The sequence below is a fragment of the Oreochromis niloticus genome, linkage group LG9 (assembly GCF_001858045.2).
Source record: "Oreochromis niloticus isolate F11D_XX linkage group LG9, O_niloticus_UMD_NMBU, whole genome shotgun sequence".
In the NCBI taxonomy this organism is placed as follows: domain Eukaryota; kingdom Metazoa; phylum Chordata; class Actinopteri; order Cichliformes; family Cichlidae; genus Oreochromis; species Oreochromis niloticus.
Genome location: NC_031974.2, coordinates 3,828,528 through 3,848,166, shown reverse-complemented (window position 1 = coordinate 3,848,166; position 19,639 = coordinate 3,828,528). Strand labels below are relative to the sequence as shown.

The window sequence follows — 19,639 nt, the reverse complement described above, 5'->3', positions numbered from 1 at the left end:
TCCAGAAACTGCAGGTGATGCTGGCTCCAACAATCGTTCCGTCTCCACAGACCCACGTGTAAAAATGTCAAAAGTTACAGCAGAAATAAACGTGTTTACAGCCTCATACAAAAATGTGTAAATGACTGTAACTCAACTGCGTAAATTGTTTGTTTTTGTTTAACTTCTTTAGGCTGCTGCCTTTAGGGGGCGCCAGAGCAGCTCATCTGCCCCCATCTCCCAGCATCCTCATCTGTCACACCAGCTTTCTGCACGTCCTCCTTCACTGCATCCATGAACTATCTCTGAGGTTTTCCCATTTTTCTCCTGCCATCAGCTCCATATTCAGCACCCACGATCACATCAGTACACTTTATGAATGGAGACTGCTCTCCAAGCTTGAAGCCTGAACTTTGGGATATCAGGTTTTACTGCGAGCCTCTGACCTTGTACCTTGTGATTTTCCCAGCACTTAAAAATCCAAATCAGACTTAAAACAGACTAAGCAGATTACAGCAGGCTTAAAGAGAGCTGCACACTGAGCTGGTGCCTCAGGCAGGAGGGTTTCTCCTTAGAGGAGGTCTTGCTGACCTCATTTACTCACCTTAGCGATCTGGACACACCAGTTGAGCAGCCACTGCGCCCCAATGCTATCCCTGTGGTGCCGGACATAGTCCAGCAAGCAGCCGTACGGCATCAGCTGAGTAACCAGCTGGACCGATGATGTCAGGCAGATTCCCAGCAGGCGGCACACATGAGGGTGATCCACACTCGCCATCACATACGCTTCCTACACAGACAGCAGGGTTACTGAGAAACATCCACAGTCGCTGCCTCCACGGGAAAATATGAGCTACAGATGCAGCTGTGGAGCATTTTTAACTTCAGTGCGCCCTTTAGTCAAGAGCCAACTTTTTTAAACCACTTAAATGTAAGAAGATTTTGGTGGAGCGACTTAAAATTCAAGACACAAAATACTTAACAGTCAGTAACAACGTGTTTGTGGAGCAGGAAAAAGAAGAAACACACAGAGGAGTCTTACATCCAGGACTTCTTGGTTGGCTTTCGGTGACGTGGCCTCTCTGAGAACTTTGATGGCTACTGGGATCTTCACGTTCTCGCCTTCAGGGATCCACAAACCCTAAACAAACAAACACTTTATTCTGTCCAACCAGCAGGAGTGCTACTGGGCTGTGGTGCGTTCAAGTCTGGACTAAAGTGTTGGATGACAGCAGCGTTTCCTCTGCTGCACTCACATGACTAAACGTTTAAAGTACCACCATGAGGGGCTCATTCTCTTGTATCAAACGTATTTACCTTGTACACCGTCCCAAAGGCGCCGGAGCCGAGCACCCTGACCTTCTTAAACTCGGTCTCCTTCAGGATCCTCAGCAGTGCCTGGTTAGGTGCCTGACCACTGGGGGTCAGCGGCTCCACCAGCTACAACATTTAAATGATAAAAGTCATCCAATAGCATGTAGAGAGACTTCAGTTCATATTTTAGAGCTACCAACTAAATAAAACCCAGTTTCATCATTAATGTATTCATTTTATTATCCATCACGTTTTAAATGCAGAATGAAAAGCAGAGTCTTCACCTCTCTCTCCTGCAGCAGGCGGCGTACAGTTCGCTTCCTCTTAATTTGCATTCGTCGTAGCAACACAAAGATGATCAGTGACACAATGACGAGAAGCAGGAGCCCTCCAATCACGCTGGCTGCCAGTGTAGAGTGTGCAACAGAGCTGTGAAGAGAGTGTTAAATGATGCTGACAGCATGCAGAGTCATAGAGTCCTGTTTAAACTGGAGATGGCACGATACCACTTTTTTATTCCCGATACCGATATCATAAATTTGGATATCTGCCGATACCGATATGAATCCGATATAGTGCATTTTTTAATCAATAAAACTGTTTTTTTAATATCTTGCTGCATTTTGTATAAGTTCATACTCAAGTTTAAATAAACAACAACACTAAAGCTATTCTGTTATACCTGTATGTAAAAAATACACTACAGCCAAAATATTTCATAGTTCAGCAACACTGATCAATCTAATAAACTTAAACCTGCTCCATCCTCCCTATTCTGGTATTTTAAAGAGTACTTAGCAGAAATATTAAATAACCTAACTAACAGCGTTGCAAACTCCTCATCATAATTAATCGATGTAATCAACTTTAATTTAATGCACGTGTAAAAAAAAAAAAATGCACAGAAATAAATTATTTTTCAAGAATAATTAAATAGATTCAACATCTTTCTTCTACAGAATTGCAGACTGCACAGATGGTACCTTCCCAAAGGAAAAAGTACTATAGCTTACTAGGGTATATTAGACTTAACAGTTACTATATACAGTAATGGACTTCTATACATTTTACATCAGATTAAAACTTTGGGTGTAAGATTCAGATAATTATTTATTAAAAGCTCGACATTTTAAATGAGAATAAGAAAGAAAAGTATGTCTTTGTGCCCCCTTTTCCCTGTTCATGCCCTATCGGCCCCCCTGGCTACACTTTGCTAGATCCGCCCCTGCACAGTTACCAGCCGTCAGCTACGTAGAAAAGGATCCTGGTGTAGAAAGTAATATTAAATACATTCTAACAACAGCTTATCAAGCTTAAACGTGCTGCTGTTGTTCAGCCGCTGGTTTCCTCTTTCTGGTGCAAAGTGGGCCAAAAACAAAGAAGAGAGACGGACTCGCGACAGAAAAGCCGATCAGCTGATCATTGATCAGTTTCATGATTGAAGTAGCAGCAGGTGAGGGAGGGAGAGAGAGAGAGGCAGTCACTCCATATATATATTGTTGAAATGCAAAAGTTTATTTGGCATCATCTTTCCTGTGTTGATTTCAGTTAAGATACAACCAAAGATATATTTTTACCCATTGCATCCAGACCATCCAGGACCAGAACACCTGCAGACACACAGACACAAAACATCTTAAATCCAGTGTTAGACGCTCTGTTTAATATCACCTGCTCTGCCGACACCCTCAGCGGGGATTCAGCAGCATGCGCTCACCCCTCGGTGCAGTTCTGGTGGCAGGACTGGCACTGGCCCATTCTGTCGGCATATTTCCAGACCAGCTTGCCTCCCTCTCCCTGCACACCATGAGGGCAGTGTGGCACGCAGTGGGGGCCATCTTTAACATGGGCACACTGGGAACACTTGTCAGGGCCCTGCAGGTGGGGATGATGGGGATGTTCATTTTCTAAACCACGATTTATGATTTTTGTCTTTGTACAAGGACCAAAATATTTACAGAAAAACAAAATGTTCATTCTCAAAGCAAAATCTACAGATTCCTCATGTTTCCTGTCCCGTTGTTAACACCCTTGCTTGTGTATTTCTCTGCAGGATTAATTTAACATCTACTGATCGTGCCCTTTTTACCTTAATTTTTGATATAAATCTAAAAAAGAACTAAAAATATGTCTTTAATACACAAAATCTTAAAGATCTGCTTTGAAAAACCTTAAAAAGTTTGAACTTTCAGTTTCAGACATGACTTGAAGAAGAGCACGGAGTATTAATTAAAAAAATCAGCAGCTGTTACAGTTGCTTGTATGCTTTGACTGTCCGATGCTATTTCATACTGTACACTCCTCCTAGCAACAATGGCAACAAAGCTGCACTGACCGGTCCGGAGCAGGTCAGCGACCCGGTTTGCAGCAGACACTCTGGGTGACACTGGATACAGCTGCCATTTACCTCCACCTCTCTGGGTTCACTGCAGGAGGACACAGAGAAACATCCAGAGTCAGCTCGCAGAAGCTCACCGGAGGAACAAGAGCTCGGTTTTCTGCACTGATGGAAATGATGGATTTCCTCCAATAGCCACTTAAGGCTGTATCCAGCAGGGCGTCCAGCCCCACAAACTCACATGTTACAATGAATTAATTCATAATTAACTAACCTTCTAAACAACTGTTCAGGGGTGACTTGTTGTGCAGCTATTTTCATTAGAAGAAGTATTTCCTCCAGTTTTGATGAGTGAAATTCTACTTTTTTTATTTGTTACTGAGAAACCTGCATTCATCTGAATTACTGGTATTTATGTTGGGGAGTGCAGTGACTGCACGGACAATGACAACCTTTACCTGGATGTGTGTGTGCTGTAGAACAAGTTTATTTGATTTTAGATGTTTGTGTATCATCTGTGTTTGTGACATTAATTGTGTAGAGTGTGAATATTGAGAGACTAGGTAGCAGCTAAGGTAGCAGCAGCACCAGGTTAGCTTGAGGTTATGCCTGTAACCTCCGTTCTCTGAGTGTTGGGTGTAGTGATTCTGTAAATTTAGTATTAAATAAAAATATATGTAGAACCTAAAATATTTTTAGCACGTATTCATGTCTGTGTATCTACAAAGTTTATGGTTGAGCTAGCTAATCAAGCTAGCTAATCTTAGCTGATTACTTTATTCAGCTTCTGGCTGAATATAAACAGACAGCAGAAAGCCTGTTTTGAAGCCTGACAAAAGGCTTCACAGAGACACAGCAACTGCTTCACTAATGTTTTAAAGTCTATAACTCACCCTTGCAGCAGGTTGCACGACACCACACAGCAGCCCTTGCGGTTGAATTGCCGGCAGGACAAACACATGGTGGGCCCTGGGCCCCAGCAGCCCAAATCTGTACACTCCGTGTCACAGGTTTGATTGTTCCTCTCTGTGTCGCAGAGACAAGAATATTGTCTTACTTCTCAGACATTCGTTCATTCAAAAGCTGTGCTGAACGTGAACTCTTGACTCACCACACACATCAGGGGGACTGTTGTCCAACAAGTTAATGGTCTGGTCGGTTGATCTGAATAGGTGGGACCACTGGTCTTTCCAAACATAACATAACTCGGGGTTATTCCTCACTGCCACTACGCCGGCACTGACCTCCTTCAGAGAGCGCAAACCCAGCCAGCGCAGGTGCTTCAACTTCACCACGGCCAAACTGTGTTTACTGAAGAGCAAGAGTCCATAAGAGGGGGGAAACAGGTACAGAAACAATACAGAGCCACCATCAGTGCCACCATCAGCACTCTTGCTGGTCCATTCAACAACCATCCATCCATCCAACCAACCATCCATCTTCTTCCGCTTACCAAATCATGTCATGCTGACACTGATACTCAGTAAAGTCTGAAGCCAAACGAAATGAGAGCACCCACAGGACGGGATTCATGAACCAAAACACAGACCAAATATCTACATATAAAACCAGTGTTGAGCTACACTTCCATTTATCAGAGTGTAAAAGAAACCACCCAATATGGAAGCAGATTTATGGGCCCAGAATAGCTCAGAGGTTTAGTTCCTTTATAACCTCGGTGTAAACTGTTATCAGTTTGGAAAGAAAACCCACATATTTCACATATTTCTGGTATTTCTGGACAGTGAGACTCACGAGAATGTCGTTCTTCCTCTGATGATCTCCAGGTTCTCAAACACAGACAGAGATGTCAGATTCTTGGGCCAGAACTGGATCATCAGGTAACCTGGACGACACAAACACTGACTGTTGCTGCACTTCAAATCTTCAAAATTTTAACAACTCCATGAATCAGAAGGCAACAAACTGCAGATTCAGTTAGTGTGACTCCCGTTGCTCTCAGGCTGTAGACCTACCAGTGATTTCCTTCACTGTCTTGAAGTTCTCCAGCTTCTCGGGCTCCATGGGTGGGATGTTGTAATGCGGATCCCTGGAATGGCAAATCAGCACAAGTCATTGACACAGAGGACGGCCTACTCAGCTGACTGCACCGAACATGAATAAGTCATTTATTTGTGTCAGGCTAACTTAATGAAACCTGTGTTTCATGACAGGTGAGCTTTAGGACTTGGCGATGTGCTGAGGTGTGGCTGTGGGTATGATGCTGTTAGCATCCAGCTACCGTGAAGTCGCAGTGTAACACTGTAATGTTTAGTGGGAGGAGCTCCTCACCCAGTGAAGGAGGATTCAACAATGACGACGTCGCCGTTGATTTTGGTGCAGTCCTTAAACAAGTCAATGTTGGTGGCGTTGATAGCGATGGTGTTGATCAGAGCGCCAACCCCGACCCCGTCACAGGCTGGAGGAGAGAAAGAGCTGGTCAGGTGATTTGATTGATTCTCAGGTGTCTCTCACTCGCTCGCTCTCTACCTTTAGGACAGGGTCCGTCACAGTCTTTGCAGCGTTGGATTCCATTCTCCTTCACCTCGTACATCCTGTTGCTACAGGAACGAACACACGAGCCTTCAGTCACCACGTAGTTATCTACGCACAAACAGAAGCAAACAGAGCGCGTCATTAAGGACAAAGACCATGTTTAGGTCTCTAGCTGGAAGCTACATTGTTTTCATCCCTGTCACCCTGAGGCTGTGATAAAACTTCCAGGGACACCACCACAGGTGAACGATGTGATGTATGTGTAAGTCCGTACGTGGGCAGGCCTTGACGCAGGTCGCTCCGAAAGTGAATTTGGCGTTGGGGTTTTCGACCACCTGATGAAGTTTGGAGTCATAGCGTTTCAAAGGTGGACACGCGTCCTTACAGATTCCATCATCATTGAAAGCCCTGCAGGCCTGGAGAGCACGAGGACAGACAGAGAAAACAGCCCGTATTTAGTCTGATCTTTTAATAAGATGTTTTTTAGCCCGAGTTTTTTAAAACATCAATTCTGAAAAAGTTGTGACACAGATGTTCCATGTTGTAACATAGAAGGCATATCAAATCTTTAAACTGAGAAAACAAGAAAAATATGAGCTCATTTTAAATTTGATGGCAGGAACACATCTGTAAAGTAGAACAGGTCTATGTAAAGGTGTGTGATGGTCTGTGAGCTGAGGCCAGCAGCTGTCCTGCTCTGATGGAGGATTCCAGCTGCTCAGCAGTCCTGGCTTTGTTCATCCTGTTTCTGGTTCTGTGATGTTCCAGATGTTCTCAGCTGGCCAAAGGTCTAGACTGCAGGCAGGCCGGTTCAGCAGCCACACAGCGGGCTGGGCCCAGGTGCAGCTAGTCCAGCTGAACTCAGCTTTCTAAAAATGTGGTTAATTACAGTTTATGAATTAACGAGGCGGAAGAAACTACTTTTTTCACAAAGTCCCAGGTAGGTTTGGATACCTTTTTTTCTTTTAACATTAAAGTCTGTGTGATGATCTGAAACATGAAAGTGTGAAAAATATGCAGAATTAAAAAATCAGCTGTTTTATGTCATGTTCACATCTGGAGCTTCTTCTCTACATGATGGCGCTCTGACCTGCAGGTGTGGAGCTGAGCTGTGAAACCTGTGCACTGATCTCCATCACACAATCACACCTGGTATTAATGCAGTGCTGTCTGAGTCCCCGAAGTTCACGTCTATGCAGTACTGATTTTTACTGATTGCTCCAGATTCTCTGAATCTTTTAATGATATTATGTACTGTAGATAATGAAATATTCAGAGGCTTGTAAATGTGTCTTTGCTGATTGGTGAACACCTGCCCATCTTTGCTCCCACAGCTGTTTCTTTGTAGTATCACTTTTGCTGCCCCATCACACAAAGAGACGTGTTGCTGCCATCAAATTTAAAATGACCCCGTGTAGTTTATTAAAAATAAATAAAAGTTTTGTTTTTTCTGTTGACTTTAAACTGAACACTTCATTTCAATCCATGTTCTGTGAACCTGAAATCACAGAGCACAGCTGTGCTCACCAGACAAGGGTTGTACAGTCAGGTTAGTGTGTGTGCGTGTGTGTGTGTGTGTGTGTGTGTGTGTGTGCCACCGTCTTGTCCTGTAAAAATCTTTGTCCCAGACATGCAAACTGTAACTGCAGCAGTGCTGTGTGAGGATTAACACTGACCAGGCAGTCGGTGGCCCGAGGTCCAGTGCAGCCCGCAGCACAGTGCTCGTTACAGCAGTCGACGGGTTTGGGCCCCCGACACCTCCAGCTGCACTGCTCTGCACACAGCAGCTTGGTGACTAACAGAAACAGACAGAGAGAGAGAGAGAGAGAGACAATCGACACGTACCATCATCATGACTTTGAACGTACAGAGAACGACTGTGTGAGAGCAGGAAGGAGTGTGTGCTTACATCTCTGACAGTGATCCTGTCCTGCTGCCCAGCACGAGCTGTTACGACAGCTGGGGTCACACGTCTGACCTGGACACACACACACACACACACACACACACAGAATCATGAGACCCTGCAGATCACAGCTCAGCGAGCAAAGGCTGAAAATCTGAATCTCTGCTCTGCGCACATTTCTTTGGAAAGTCGTCCTTCGTGAACACCACGCTGTAATTGCCGGCCTTGTCCACGATGTCCCACCAGTCGATGGTCTCTATGTTGCACAGCAAAGGATTGTGGGTCACCTTTACACCTCCTTTCAGGATCTCTGTGAGGAGATAATGAAGCAGACATAAGCCAGCACGTCAACACGTTTTCCAACATCCTCCGACAGGTCGTCTCTAACAACTATCTGTGACCACAGAAACTTTTATTCTGTTTTTATAAACAGAAAGGATCAAACTCTACAGCACGGACGTCGTTTTACATCGTGGGACACACACTGACAGCGATAATAACATTCATACGACTTATGTTGTATGAACAGATATGAAGGTCTTTGTCAGCAGGAAATTGATGCCCTTCTTCACACTTTCCATCCTGTGACCCAAACTGAAATCTTTATTGGACCGATTCTGGTCCCTGGGCCTTATGTTTGACATGCCAGCTCTAGAGGTTTAAGGGACATCTTCATCTTGATTATCTAACATCTGAAATTGTGATGTTGCAGCACTAAAATCTTCAACATAGTTTTTGATTTGAGGAATTTTTGCAGGAAGACGCAAAGTATTGAAACCATTAAAGAGATTTATTTTTTTTAATATAGTCCACCGAAATCCAACGAAGCATCTCTGTGAGAGCTCTCTCCACAGCACAGACTTTAAATTTCGCTTCATGCTGAGTCCACAGTTCAGCCGAAGCAGCGAGTGACGGCCTGGGTGTGGTCTATTTCCTGCTGCTGGAGCACAATCAGGCGTTGACGGAAGAGTTTTAAATGGTGTGTCCACCCGGGCACCCAGCTCAGCGTGGGTGTCATCACCTCTTCTCAGCAGAATGAAGCAGAAAACAAAGAGCTGACCAAAAATAAAAAGTGAAGGTGCACAGGAACTCCTCCTGCTGGCACACAGCTGCACTTGTGACAGGCAGGACATCAGCATGTAAAGTGTGGGTTACACTCAGGCTCAGTTTGAAAACAGTGTCAAGTCTTCTTCTTTTAGCTCGTGTCTGAATACTTTTAGCTGCAGTTCTTGTTGAGAATCAGGATCTCCAAGTCAGGAGCTGTTGTTCTCAGCAAGAACAGGGTGGAGCGCCCACTCTGGGTGTAGCAGTGTCTCAGGGTCCTGCAGCCGCCGGCTGCAACGTTCCTCCACTCAAATCACACTATTAGCGTTTCATAACGCACAGTTTTTGTTGTTGAAGTGTAAAAACACAGTGTTCATAACTTTAACACACTCCATCTGTAGGCGCAGCCAAGGGTGGAGGCTGTCACACCCTCGCTTTCTGCAGATCTTGTGATTTTGTTGGCTTCTTGGAGCGATGACCTCTGGCTTGCACTGCGGTGTTTTGTAACAGACATTCAACTCAGCTCCTTCAAACCAGAGGCTGTGGAGTGAAGTGGACTGGCCACTCTGTCCTCAGGGAGGAATTCAAGGTAAGCTTACGGACAGAAGCAGTGGAAACGAGCAGGGAATGCCTCTGTGTTTCAGGAGAGCGAGGTCTGACCATCTCTGCTTACACCTCTGAGCACCTCTGTATGACCTCAAGCTGGACTCTGGACCGTGGGCATGAAGTCGTCCGTCTTTGAAGCTGTTACAGAAATACTTCAAGGTTCCCAGAAGCGCGAACTAAATGTGTGGATCCATCTGGAAATCTCTCCTTTCCCAGGCTTCCTGAAGTACACAATGCTAATGTTCTCTGCATTTTGTTGGCTGTTCCAAAATCTGAGTGTCCTTGAACTACTCACCAGCTCTGAATCATCTGGGAAACTTTGCACTCTCTCATCTCGTCTGTGTGTGTGTGTGTGTGTGTGTGTGTGTGTGTGTGTGTGTGTGTGTACCGGTCAGGCTGCTGAGCTGCAGCTGTTTCAGGCCGCTGGTGTAGTTGAGCGTTGCAGATGAGGCGTTCTTGTGATAGTTGGACATCACCAGCAAAGCGAACCGGCCTTCGTACAGGTTCTGTCCCCGGATCAGTCTCAGGTTGACCAATGGGATGGTCGCCACGTCGTTCATAGCGATCAGAACATAACCGCTTACTTCCTGGATGGACTAAAGCAAAGAGGAGGATAAATGAGTCCAAATAAAGTCAGTCATTATTGTCAAAGTAGCCTTTAACAACACTCTGATAATCGCTTATTGATTGGTTTGATTAACATCATTTTGAAACGCTTTGCTCGCTGCCCTGTTTCTGTGTTTATGTATGAATGTGTTGCTGAAACCTGCCCTTCATCTGAGGCTTTCTTTCAGTGTTCAGTCACTTTTATGTGCAGGCACGGTCACATGACTCCCACACGGTGTTCCCCTTCTCTTATTTTCTAACATCTGGGTTTGATTTCCCAAAAGCAGAGCTCCTCAAGGCAACCTGATAACAGAGGCTCCTTGAATGCAGCACAGACACAGTTGTGTTTGTGTGAGGGAAGAAAAAACACTAAAAACACAGATGAGTCCACCGAGGTGCTCGGCAGCCACCAAACATTTCCTCAGGCAGCGAGGCGTTCACGGACCAGTATAACCTCAGGTGGGCCCAACCAGAGCAACAGGAAGTCTCTTCAGTGTAAAGACGTTCACCTGATAAACGTTCTGAGAAACCTTCGCAAAAATGAGTGATTTTAACATCGTATTTTAGGTTTTCTGTAGTTTCTCTGTTAGTTTGTCTGTTGCTGGTTTTATTGATTTTATTTCTTGGACTTTTCTTTCACTTTATTATTTGCTTTGGTTCATTTATAACCCTAACCTCTAATTACTGATTTATAATCATTCATTTTATTTGTACACTGATTTGTTGAGGCTGAGGGACGGTGGCTCACCTGCAGGAAGGACAGGTCGTGGTGCTCCTGCGTGTAGGTGATCTCCAGGTTCTCCAGCACCACGGAGCAGTTGGAGTACATCCTCACCATGCTGTCGTAGTGCTGCTCGTACGTCCCCAACAGCGACAGGTGGTTGCTCATTCCCTGACACACTGAGAGAGAAAGAGAGTGCACAACATCAGCTGCAGTTCCTCTAAAGGCCACTGGATGATGCAGTTTCCTGATCTTGTGCCCTGAAGGGAACAGTCATCACTCTGAAGTGCACCTGTTTTGGCTTTTTCTGTTTTTTGACTCTTGGATCTCATGGATGCCTCATGTGCAGAAGCCCCACCCACCTGCTCATCAGCTCATTAGAGATTTCTAATAAAAAATTTCTAAAATAATCTGTCATTTAGATTTTTTGGGGGTTAAATATTTAACCAAAAGTCCTAAATATTATTTTAGACGCCCAAATTTAGAGTTTCTTCACCACAGACACTCCTTTGGTGTCTCAAACAGGAGGGGATGTTTCAGAGTTCACAGGTAATGAAACCCAGTCATCAGGTCATTGTGTGATGTGTTCAGGAAAGCCCCGGGCCAGAGCAGGAAGGTGTAACGCAGCTTTAAACTGTAAAAACAAGAATCGGACGAGTTGGGCGGCAGCTGTGGAGCCTGTGACGGTGTGAGGAATGAAGCCCAGCAGGTTAAAGATCAGCCACTTCCTGCTGAAACGAACACATCAGAGCTCAGGTTGCACTCACAACTTCACCTGAAAGTCAGTGGAGGAGATCTGAGTGCAAAAGCAACCCGATCACACGAGAGGCTCAGACTGTACCGACAGATTTTGAACTTCACATCACAGAGTGAGTTCAAACATCTAGTATGGTGACGGCCTCGGGCCTTTCTCACCTGTCCTGCAGGTTTTCCTCACACCTGATCTAAACACTGCAGTTCAGAGCACTAAGCTCCTGATGGTCTTTCACTCCAGTAACAGGTACAGGAACACCGTGCAGAGCAGCTGTCACCTATCTCACCTCCACCTGTTGCCTCCACTCTCCTCAGACTTTAAGCAAACAGCGAACTGAGGACCTCTGAACGTGTCTGGCTGCACACCGATTGGCTGTTCGCCCACTGTGACATCACAAAGATAACACAGCTGCTCTTCATCTGAAGGGAAGCGACCCATTGGTCAGGGCCACGCAGAAAAGTTCAGACATGTGCTGTTACTGTACATGTGATGCCATAAAGTCAGCTAACGCCTGTTTCCTTCTATCCTCTCTTCTTTCCTTCATTTATCAATTTACCCATCTCTCCTTCCTTTCTTCCATCCTTCTTTCTTTCTTTGTATCCTTCTTTTCCACTTTTTCTTTCATCCTTCCTTCCTTCCTCAACCATTTCCTCAGTCCTTTCCTTCTATTTCTATTTATGCTCTTCCCTACATAGCAAAATTGGTATGTGCTAACACATGGCCCACATACCGCCAAAAATGACGGCCCTTTGGTGGCCCAGATCTGGTTTGCCAGAGGTGGCCCACACATGGGTCAGCACAAGGCCAGCTGCAGACACACTGGTGGTCCTGTGCTGGCCCAGATGTCAGCCTAATGTGTACCTTAATCAAGCCATGTAATAACAACATGTGTTGAACATAATAGTGCAAAAGTAACATGATAAAACTCTGTTCAGACAGTGAATGGACTGATTCTCATATAGCGCTTCTCTACTCTCCCAGATTACTCAAAGTGCTCTATACAACATGCCACATTCATCCAATCACACACTTTCTCTAAACTGAGTGTTTCCTAACTGCATTCATATTCCTGACATGCAGACTGGAGGAGCCAGGGATCAAACCACAAACCACTCAGTAGGTGACCTGCTCTACCTCCTGAGCTACAGCCACTGAGTGGTAAACATGAGTAAACCCTCACTAGTTTTTGGATAAAGTGTACACTCACAAACCTGTCAAACCTGCATTTGAAACGTTGGCTACCATAGCAGTATAGTATTGCAACATGGCATTTGGCTCTTCTAACTAAGATAGGAAAATAGGAACATAAATAGTGCCTCATTGCCAGACCTGGCCCACATCTGGTTGACATACACTCTGCCATGACACCGGTCAGCCAGCAGTGCCAGCTTGACACCAGACCCGGCCCAGACCTGTCTGCTATGTGAGTTATTCTTCCTTTTTTATTTTAATTTTTCCCACTTTTCTTTCTTCCTATCTTTCCTTGTGTTGTCTCCTCCCACTCACTCCCCCAAGGTCCTCATCCTCATCTGTCCTCTCCCACTCATTAATCCCCATCTCTCCTCCAGCACTCCATCCTTTTCTATGTTCCCAACATTCCCTTTTTTCCCTCCTTTCCTCAATTTCTTTTCTGTTTTCACAGTTTTATCACTAAACTCATCCTTTCTCGCTCCTCCCTTCCTTCCTTTCATGTTTTCATTCCAGTTAAAGCGCGATGACATTCACGACAACGAGACAACATGAACGTTTGGATTTCTTTGGATTCAAACACATTTTTGTTAACTTTAGAGGAAGCACGAGTCTCATCATGATGGAGGAAACCGACACTGACGTCATCTCCTGTGTCTCTGTGAGTCCATCTTCAAACAAACCTTCTGATAATTTGGCACCTTTAGAGGATGTAAACAGGAAGTGTAATACAGTCATAGAGTTGGGAAGTTATCTGAGCTGCAGGCGTATTTGTTGGAAATTTAACTGCTCATATTTTGGCAAAATGACAAACGCAGCCAAACTGACTGTTTGCAGGGCTCCCATGCATGTGCAGACATGCAGCTGTCACCGGAGCGCTGACGTATGGAGCATGAAGTCTTTGACGTGCACGCAGGTTTAAGGACAGCTGTCAGAAGCAAAAGCCAAAGATTTCTTCTAAAAGTGTAAATAAAGTGAATGTGTGGGAAAACGTAACATCCAGGAGAGCGGCGTGTCGCGGTCGCTGCTGCAGCGCCCAGGTTATGGAGCTCGTGATAAGTAATAAAGAACGTTAAGGTATTAAAATATGACAGCTCATAGTGATGACATGCATCTGTACACACACACACACTTACACACACACACCCACAGAACTGTTTGTACAGAAACTGGTCTGATCTGTCAGATTTTTGGACGTCATCCTCGACTGCTGCACGGTACGCTGCATGTTAGAGTCCCTCCTTTGTATACATATGTGTGTGTGTGTGTCTGTGTGTGTGTGTCTGTGTGTGTGTGTATGTGTGTGTGTGTGTGTCTGTGTGTGTCTGTGTCTGTGTGTGTGTGTGTCTGTGTCTGTGTGTGTGTATGTGTGTGTCTGTGTGTGTGTGTGTGTGTCTGTGTGTGTGTGTGTATGTGTGTGTGTGTGTGTGTGTGTGTGTGTCTGTGTGTGTCTGTGTCTGTGTGTGTGTGTCTGTGTGTGTGTGTGTATGTGTGTGTGTGTCTGTGTGTGTCTGTGTGTGTCTGTGTGTGTCTGTATGTGTGTGTGTGTGTGTGTCTGTATGTGTGTGTGTGTCTGTGTGTGTGTGTGTGTGTGTGTGTGTGTGTGTCTGTGTGTGTGTGTGTGTGTGTGTGTGTGCATTTTTCTTGGAAGGCCACAGAGCACTCAGAACAAACTGCCTTAGCAGTGTTTCATGACACACACAGTTTCCCAGCAGCAGCTGTGCACTCAGCTCCTGTCAGTGTGTTTAACACCAAAACTCTGCAGGCATCTTCATGTTTCTGAAGATCAGCTGACTTCATGATGGATGGAAATTGAATTGAATCCACCTCAACAGCTAATCTAAGTCTCAGTCGCTCCGGGTTCTCCACTCAGGAGTTAGTTCCTGTGAACAAACTCAGCCACGAGCCCAAAGCGTTTGCCCAGCCTCCAAACTCCACAGATTCCTGAATAATGAGCTGGACACGCTGAAACACGCCTGGTCCTCTAAAGCTCCGCCCACAGGCCTCAGGACCCTCAGAGTCCACTATGGGGACATCCACAGTTCATCACAGGTCAGAGCTCAAATATGAAGATTTAGATTTAGGTGGATTAAACTGTCCGACTGTACACGGCTCCCACTCACACATGTTACCTGGGCAGGCTGCTCAGGTGAGCTAACAGCTGCCTAAGTTTGGCGGGAACTTGTTTTTTTCCAGCCCACATCTTTCCCAGGCAGCAGCCCATGAGTCAGAGAGGTGGACCGGAGCTGTGGAGGGGGATGCTCCTGCCTCAGGCTGCAGGCCGGAGGCTCCACAGCCTGCAGCAGGCTGATGTTGGGTCCTTAGCTCACAATAAATAAATGGTAAATAATATTGAACTGAATGTGTGGAGCCAACTGTGTCGGTTAAGCAGATTTTTCCAGATCATATTTTTCCTCAATTTTTTTCACACAGGAAGTGAAAACGTCAAAAATCTCGCTAGCTGAGCTTGAGCGTTTTCCCGTTGAGGTGAGGAGGTAAATCTCTGCGGCCATGACACACAGGAGCAAATAGTGCGTTATTTTCAGCGGCGGATTGATCGATGTGTGCGTGCTGAAGCAGACCTGCACATCGCCCCGTGGTTCGTGCACGTCAGCGATCGTCCCGCCGCCTTCTCGCAACTCAGATAAATCACACGTGAATCAGAGTCAGACATGAAGAAACTGGATCAGTTAAATCCTCTTTATCCTCTCGTCTTCCTCCTCTGCCTCCGTGCTGACTCAGCACAGCGCCGACAGAAGGAAAGACGGAGCGTTACTCTGAAAGGGAAAGTTTCTAAATCCCCTGATCCTGTAAAGCAGCAGCTCTGTGTGTGTGTGTGTGTGTGTGTGTGCTGTGATTAGACAAACTGTTCTAACTGTCAGGGTCAGGGCGCCACATTTATCTCTGTCAGCAGGTCGTCTACCTCTGCCTGCCTGCTGGCTTCATGTTTAAAGGTTCAGCCTGTCTTCTTCTGTCTCGGCTTCATGCTAGCTTAGCGCAAAGACTGGGAATAGCAGGGAACTGTTAGCCTAGCACCACAGATATGAAACTTCTATGTGACCAGAAAATCACAACGGTTCCATTTTTATTTGATTCACGGTGTAACAGCTCGTACTGTGACTGCCTCACAGATGCTTTAGAGATAAAAAGCCTTAAAACATGATTTATATATCATATTTTGGGGATTTTAAGTAATTCAGACATTATTTTATGAAACATTTTTATAGTTTTTTCCAAAAACTGAAGCTTTTAAATAGCTGCACAATAGAAACAAAGGTGTTGACTTAAATATGAAGCCTTTTTTTAAAAACACAATAACTCAGCTTCATCATCAGTAATCCACTGATGTGATACGAACAATATGCAGATTTTTCAGGTACAGCAGGCTTACCTGTACTATTAAATATACTGAAAAAAATCTTTACAAATAAATGTACAATACAGCACAATATGTGGCAGGCTAACGGTTTACAAGGCTAATGATTATAATATGAAATGAGGAAGATAATGAAAGGAGACATTTTCAGTGGAGCTCTATTTCTACATTCCTGCACACATACTGCATACCTGTGATTCTCATCAATAAAGCTGAGCAGAAGTTTCTCGTCTGTTAAAGGAAACGTATTAAAAATGATTGTGTAGTCGGTTAAACGACCGATTTCATCTCACTGAAGCATGTGGGGAATATAATAGTGCACAAGTGTTTTGACAGTCAGATGAAAACACCGCAGAAAAAAATATGTTGTTGCTTTTCTGCTGCAGGTTTGTGATCAGTGGGAGTTTGACCTTTACTTCAAGGTTGGCAAACACAGATGTGTGCAGGGACAGGACGTACGCTCAGTCGCACGTCAGCCAGCAAATCGCAGAATCCTGCTTTCACGTTTTCCTTTTCTTCATCGAACAGAAACAAACACTGATCGATTCCAACAGGCGGACATAAAGAAAGGCAGCGAGGCCTGCTCAGTGCCGCCCGCTGTCAGACGTTCCCAGAGTGTTTGAGCGGACAGGAAGTGGTTAAAAACCTGGTTGTGTTCGTAAAGGTTGGGTTTGCTAGAGCGAGTCACTTTAGATAAGGCGAGTTTATCAGCCTGCTCTCATCATCAGAGTCAGCGGCGACGTGAATGTCTCCACGAGCCGTGTCGAGCTACAAGCCAGTTTTCTCCCTTTACCTGCTAAATCACCATGGTAACAGATGCTGAACACCTCACCTGGTCCGGAGCAGGTCATGTTTTACTTCAGCACGTGTTCGGAGTAGTGATGATGTTATGACTGCCGCTTTACTGAAGCTGCCTGAACGTTCATTTGATGATTTGAAACACAAAACGATTTGATAGTCGACTGTGATCTGCTGCTGGAAACACAGAGCACAATAAAAACGTTTCCTCCGCTCTGTGATTGGTCACCAGATTAAAGACTGTGCAGCAGCGTTACTGCTTCTTTTCTAAATGTTACTGCTTTTTAAGCTCTTTATAGATTTGAATCACCATTTTATCATCTTCACCTGATAACATCTCTGACTCATTTTGTGCAGAAGAGTCAGCCAACACTGGAAATACCCTCTTATGTGAGCACGCTCAGAGCCAGAAGCAGAGAGCCCAGGTTAACGAGGAAGTTAATAACCACCGTCGTGACACCGACCACTTTCAGCTGAGATTTTAGGTTCTGTCGGGCAGGTCACATGTCTCAGGGCGTCCTATCAGATTACAGCTGGCTGCTTTGTCTGTGCGCTGTAGCTGTTTATGGTCACCAGGGGGCAGTGTCAGTAACTGCTCGGTGGGCAGTTACTGACATTGTTACTCAGTTTTCCTACACGCATCTGCAGCCAGATGTCCGTGTCTTTACTACAAACCCAGCTCGCCGTGATCTGGATTCACACACGTGAGCAGGATAGGCGATCACATGACGTCCATCCAGGCTTTAATCTTCACGCTCACGGCATCTGAACACTCAGCGGCGCGACTGATGTTACAAAGCAAGATTAAACCATAATATTACAGAAATATGAAGACGGTAATGTTTTAAGTGACGAGGTCAATAAAACTGGAAAAAAGTTGACGCTTTAATAAACTGATCGTATTTGAAGCTGTGACCGTGTGAGTCTCATATCACAGCTCTGTCATTACAACAGGACAGACTCTGATGGAGCATTTTATTAGATGAATGTTTAAATATGTGTAAGACAGAAAGAATGAAAGCTGAATCCAAACACAGGTTTAGGCCACATTCAAATTTAACACGAGTTCAGCAGGTTGGAATAAATTAGCTGCTGTGGTTTAAGATACTTGTGCTTGTAGAACAACAGGATTGTTGTAAAACTGCTGTCAGCCAGCAGGAAAAACACAAACAGGAATAAAGTCCGTCAGAGAATTGCTGCATTTCTTACTGCCGTCTGTCACTGAGCTCTGAGGTTCCAGGAATGGTGACGCTATTGCTGAAGAATTGATTGGTATGTAGGCGAGATGTCATAGCTGCTGATCTCTAACCTGGAACAGGTTACCATGGTGATTTATCCCAGTCAGAAGTTACAACCTTTACAAAACGGAAAACTCAGGATTAAGCCTGAAGTTAGCCGGATAAAATCAGGCTTCGTAGTTCAGACCTCGGGCAGGTTCGTGTTGTTTAACCAGTCGTGACTGTTTACTCCGTACTCTGAGACACCAGACAACAAACCGGATTACAGATGAATTTCACTGATATTATTGTTTTATTCATATTTCTATAGAAATTGGAAGAATTTGCTGACAATAACTGCGCAGCGAGAATCTGCACAGCCCTCATCAGCACCGTGTACCTGCACACAGGTGGGTTACCTGCCCGTCAGCCGCCACTGTGCATTCAGATCACAATCACAGCAGCAGCCAATCACAGCTCAGAGACGAGCAAAGAATTTATCTGTTTCACAAGAGATGGAGAGTCAGATAACGCACACACACACACACACACACACACACACACACACACACACAGCAGTGCTTTTTCCTGTCTCATTGCAACATTCAAGGTTTTTCAGGACTTTCTGTCAGAGGAATGAAATGAGGTCACTGAGACGTATCAGTGTGTGTGTGTGTGTGTGTGTGTGTGTACATGTTTAGACACCTTTGTGAGGACAGAAGAGTGCAATGTTACTATACTTATGGGGACAAAATGTCGTCCACACGAGTTTGAAGCATGTTTGAGGCTCATGATGTGGTTTTAGTGTCAGGGTCACCGCTGGGTTAGGTTAGGGCTCAGGGTTAGTGTAGGAGGTTAGGGAAAGCATTATGTCAATGAGATGTCCTCATTAAGATATAAAAACGAGCGCCTGTGTGTGTGTCAGTATTGAATTAGCTGTAATGAGTGAAGTGCTGCTGACTCGTCTCTAACCACCTTCAGCATTCAGCACAATCAGGGTCAGTCACTCAGCACTGAGACCGTTTGTCCTCTTGTTGATGCTCTGAATCGACCAATCAGCTGCCAGAACACTCGTTACAAATCTGAACCCAAACTAAGTCAACAAGTCTGCGAGGAGCATACACATAATCTGATAATCTGATAGCTTATGGTTTAAGGAACACAAACAACTGAGGGTTTGGCTTAAACTGAATAAGAAGCTTCCTGCTGAAGGTTATCAGCGGTCATAATTAACAGCAGACAATGAAGAGTGAAAAGACCTGTCGGTCCACCTCCGCCTGCCAGCGTTCTCCTGCA

At 45.0% G+C, this 19,639-nt stretch overlaps 1 protein-coding gene across 1 annotated transcript in view; it reads right to left on the bottom strand.

Annotated features, from left to right (window-relative positions):
- The window catches only part of LOC100711613 (melanoma receptor tyrosine-protein kinase), a 39,473-nt gene that overhangs the window by 6,586 nt on the left and 13,248 nt on the right, over positions 1-19,639 (bottom strand). The window contains exons 2-20 of the mRNA XM_013265282.3: positions 11,038-11,189; positions 10,072-10,279; positions 8,209-8,343; positions 8,037-8,105; positions 7,804-7,922; positions 6,402-6,543; positions 6,122-6,235; positions 5,924-6,050; positions 5,608-5,681; positions 5,387-5,477; positions 4,743-4,942; positions 4,525-4,657; positions 3,629-3,719; positions 3,011-3,168; positions 2,871-2,903; positions 1,578-1,722; positions 1,297-1,419; positions 1,022-1,120; positions 584-769 (exon numbers count right to left, since the gene is read on the bottom strand). Of these exons, the coding sequence (XP_013120736.2) occupies positions 584-769; positions 1,022-1,120; positions 1,297-1,419; positions 1,578-1,722; positions 2,871-2,903; positions 3,011-3,168; positions 3,629-3,719; positions 4,525-4,657; positions 4,743-4,942; positions 5,387-5,477; positions 5,608-5,681; positions 5,924-6,050; positions 6,122-6,235; positions 6,402-6,543; positions 7,804-7,922; positions 8,037-8,105; positions 8,209-8,343; positions 10,072-10,279; positions 11,038-11,189 (2,399 nt within the window). The remainder of the gene's footprint in view (positions 1-583; positions 770-1,021; positions 1,121-1,296; positions 1,420-1,577; positions 1,723-2,870; positions 2,904-3,010; positions 3,169-3,628; positions 3,720-4,524; positions 4,658-4,742; positions 4,943-5,386; positions 5,478-5,607; positions 5,682-5,923; positions 6,051-6,121; positions 6,236-6,401; positions 6,544-7,803; positions 7,923-8,036; positions 8,106-8,208; positions 8,344-10,071; positions 10,280-11,037; positions 11,190-19,639) is intronic.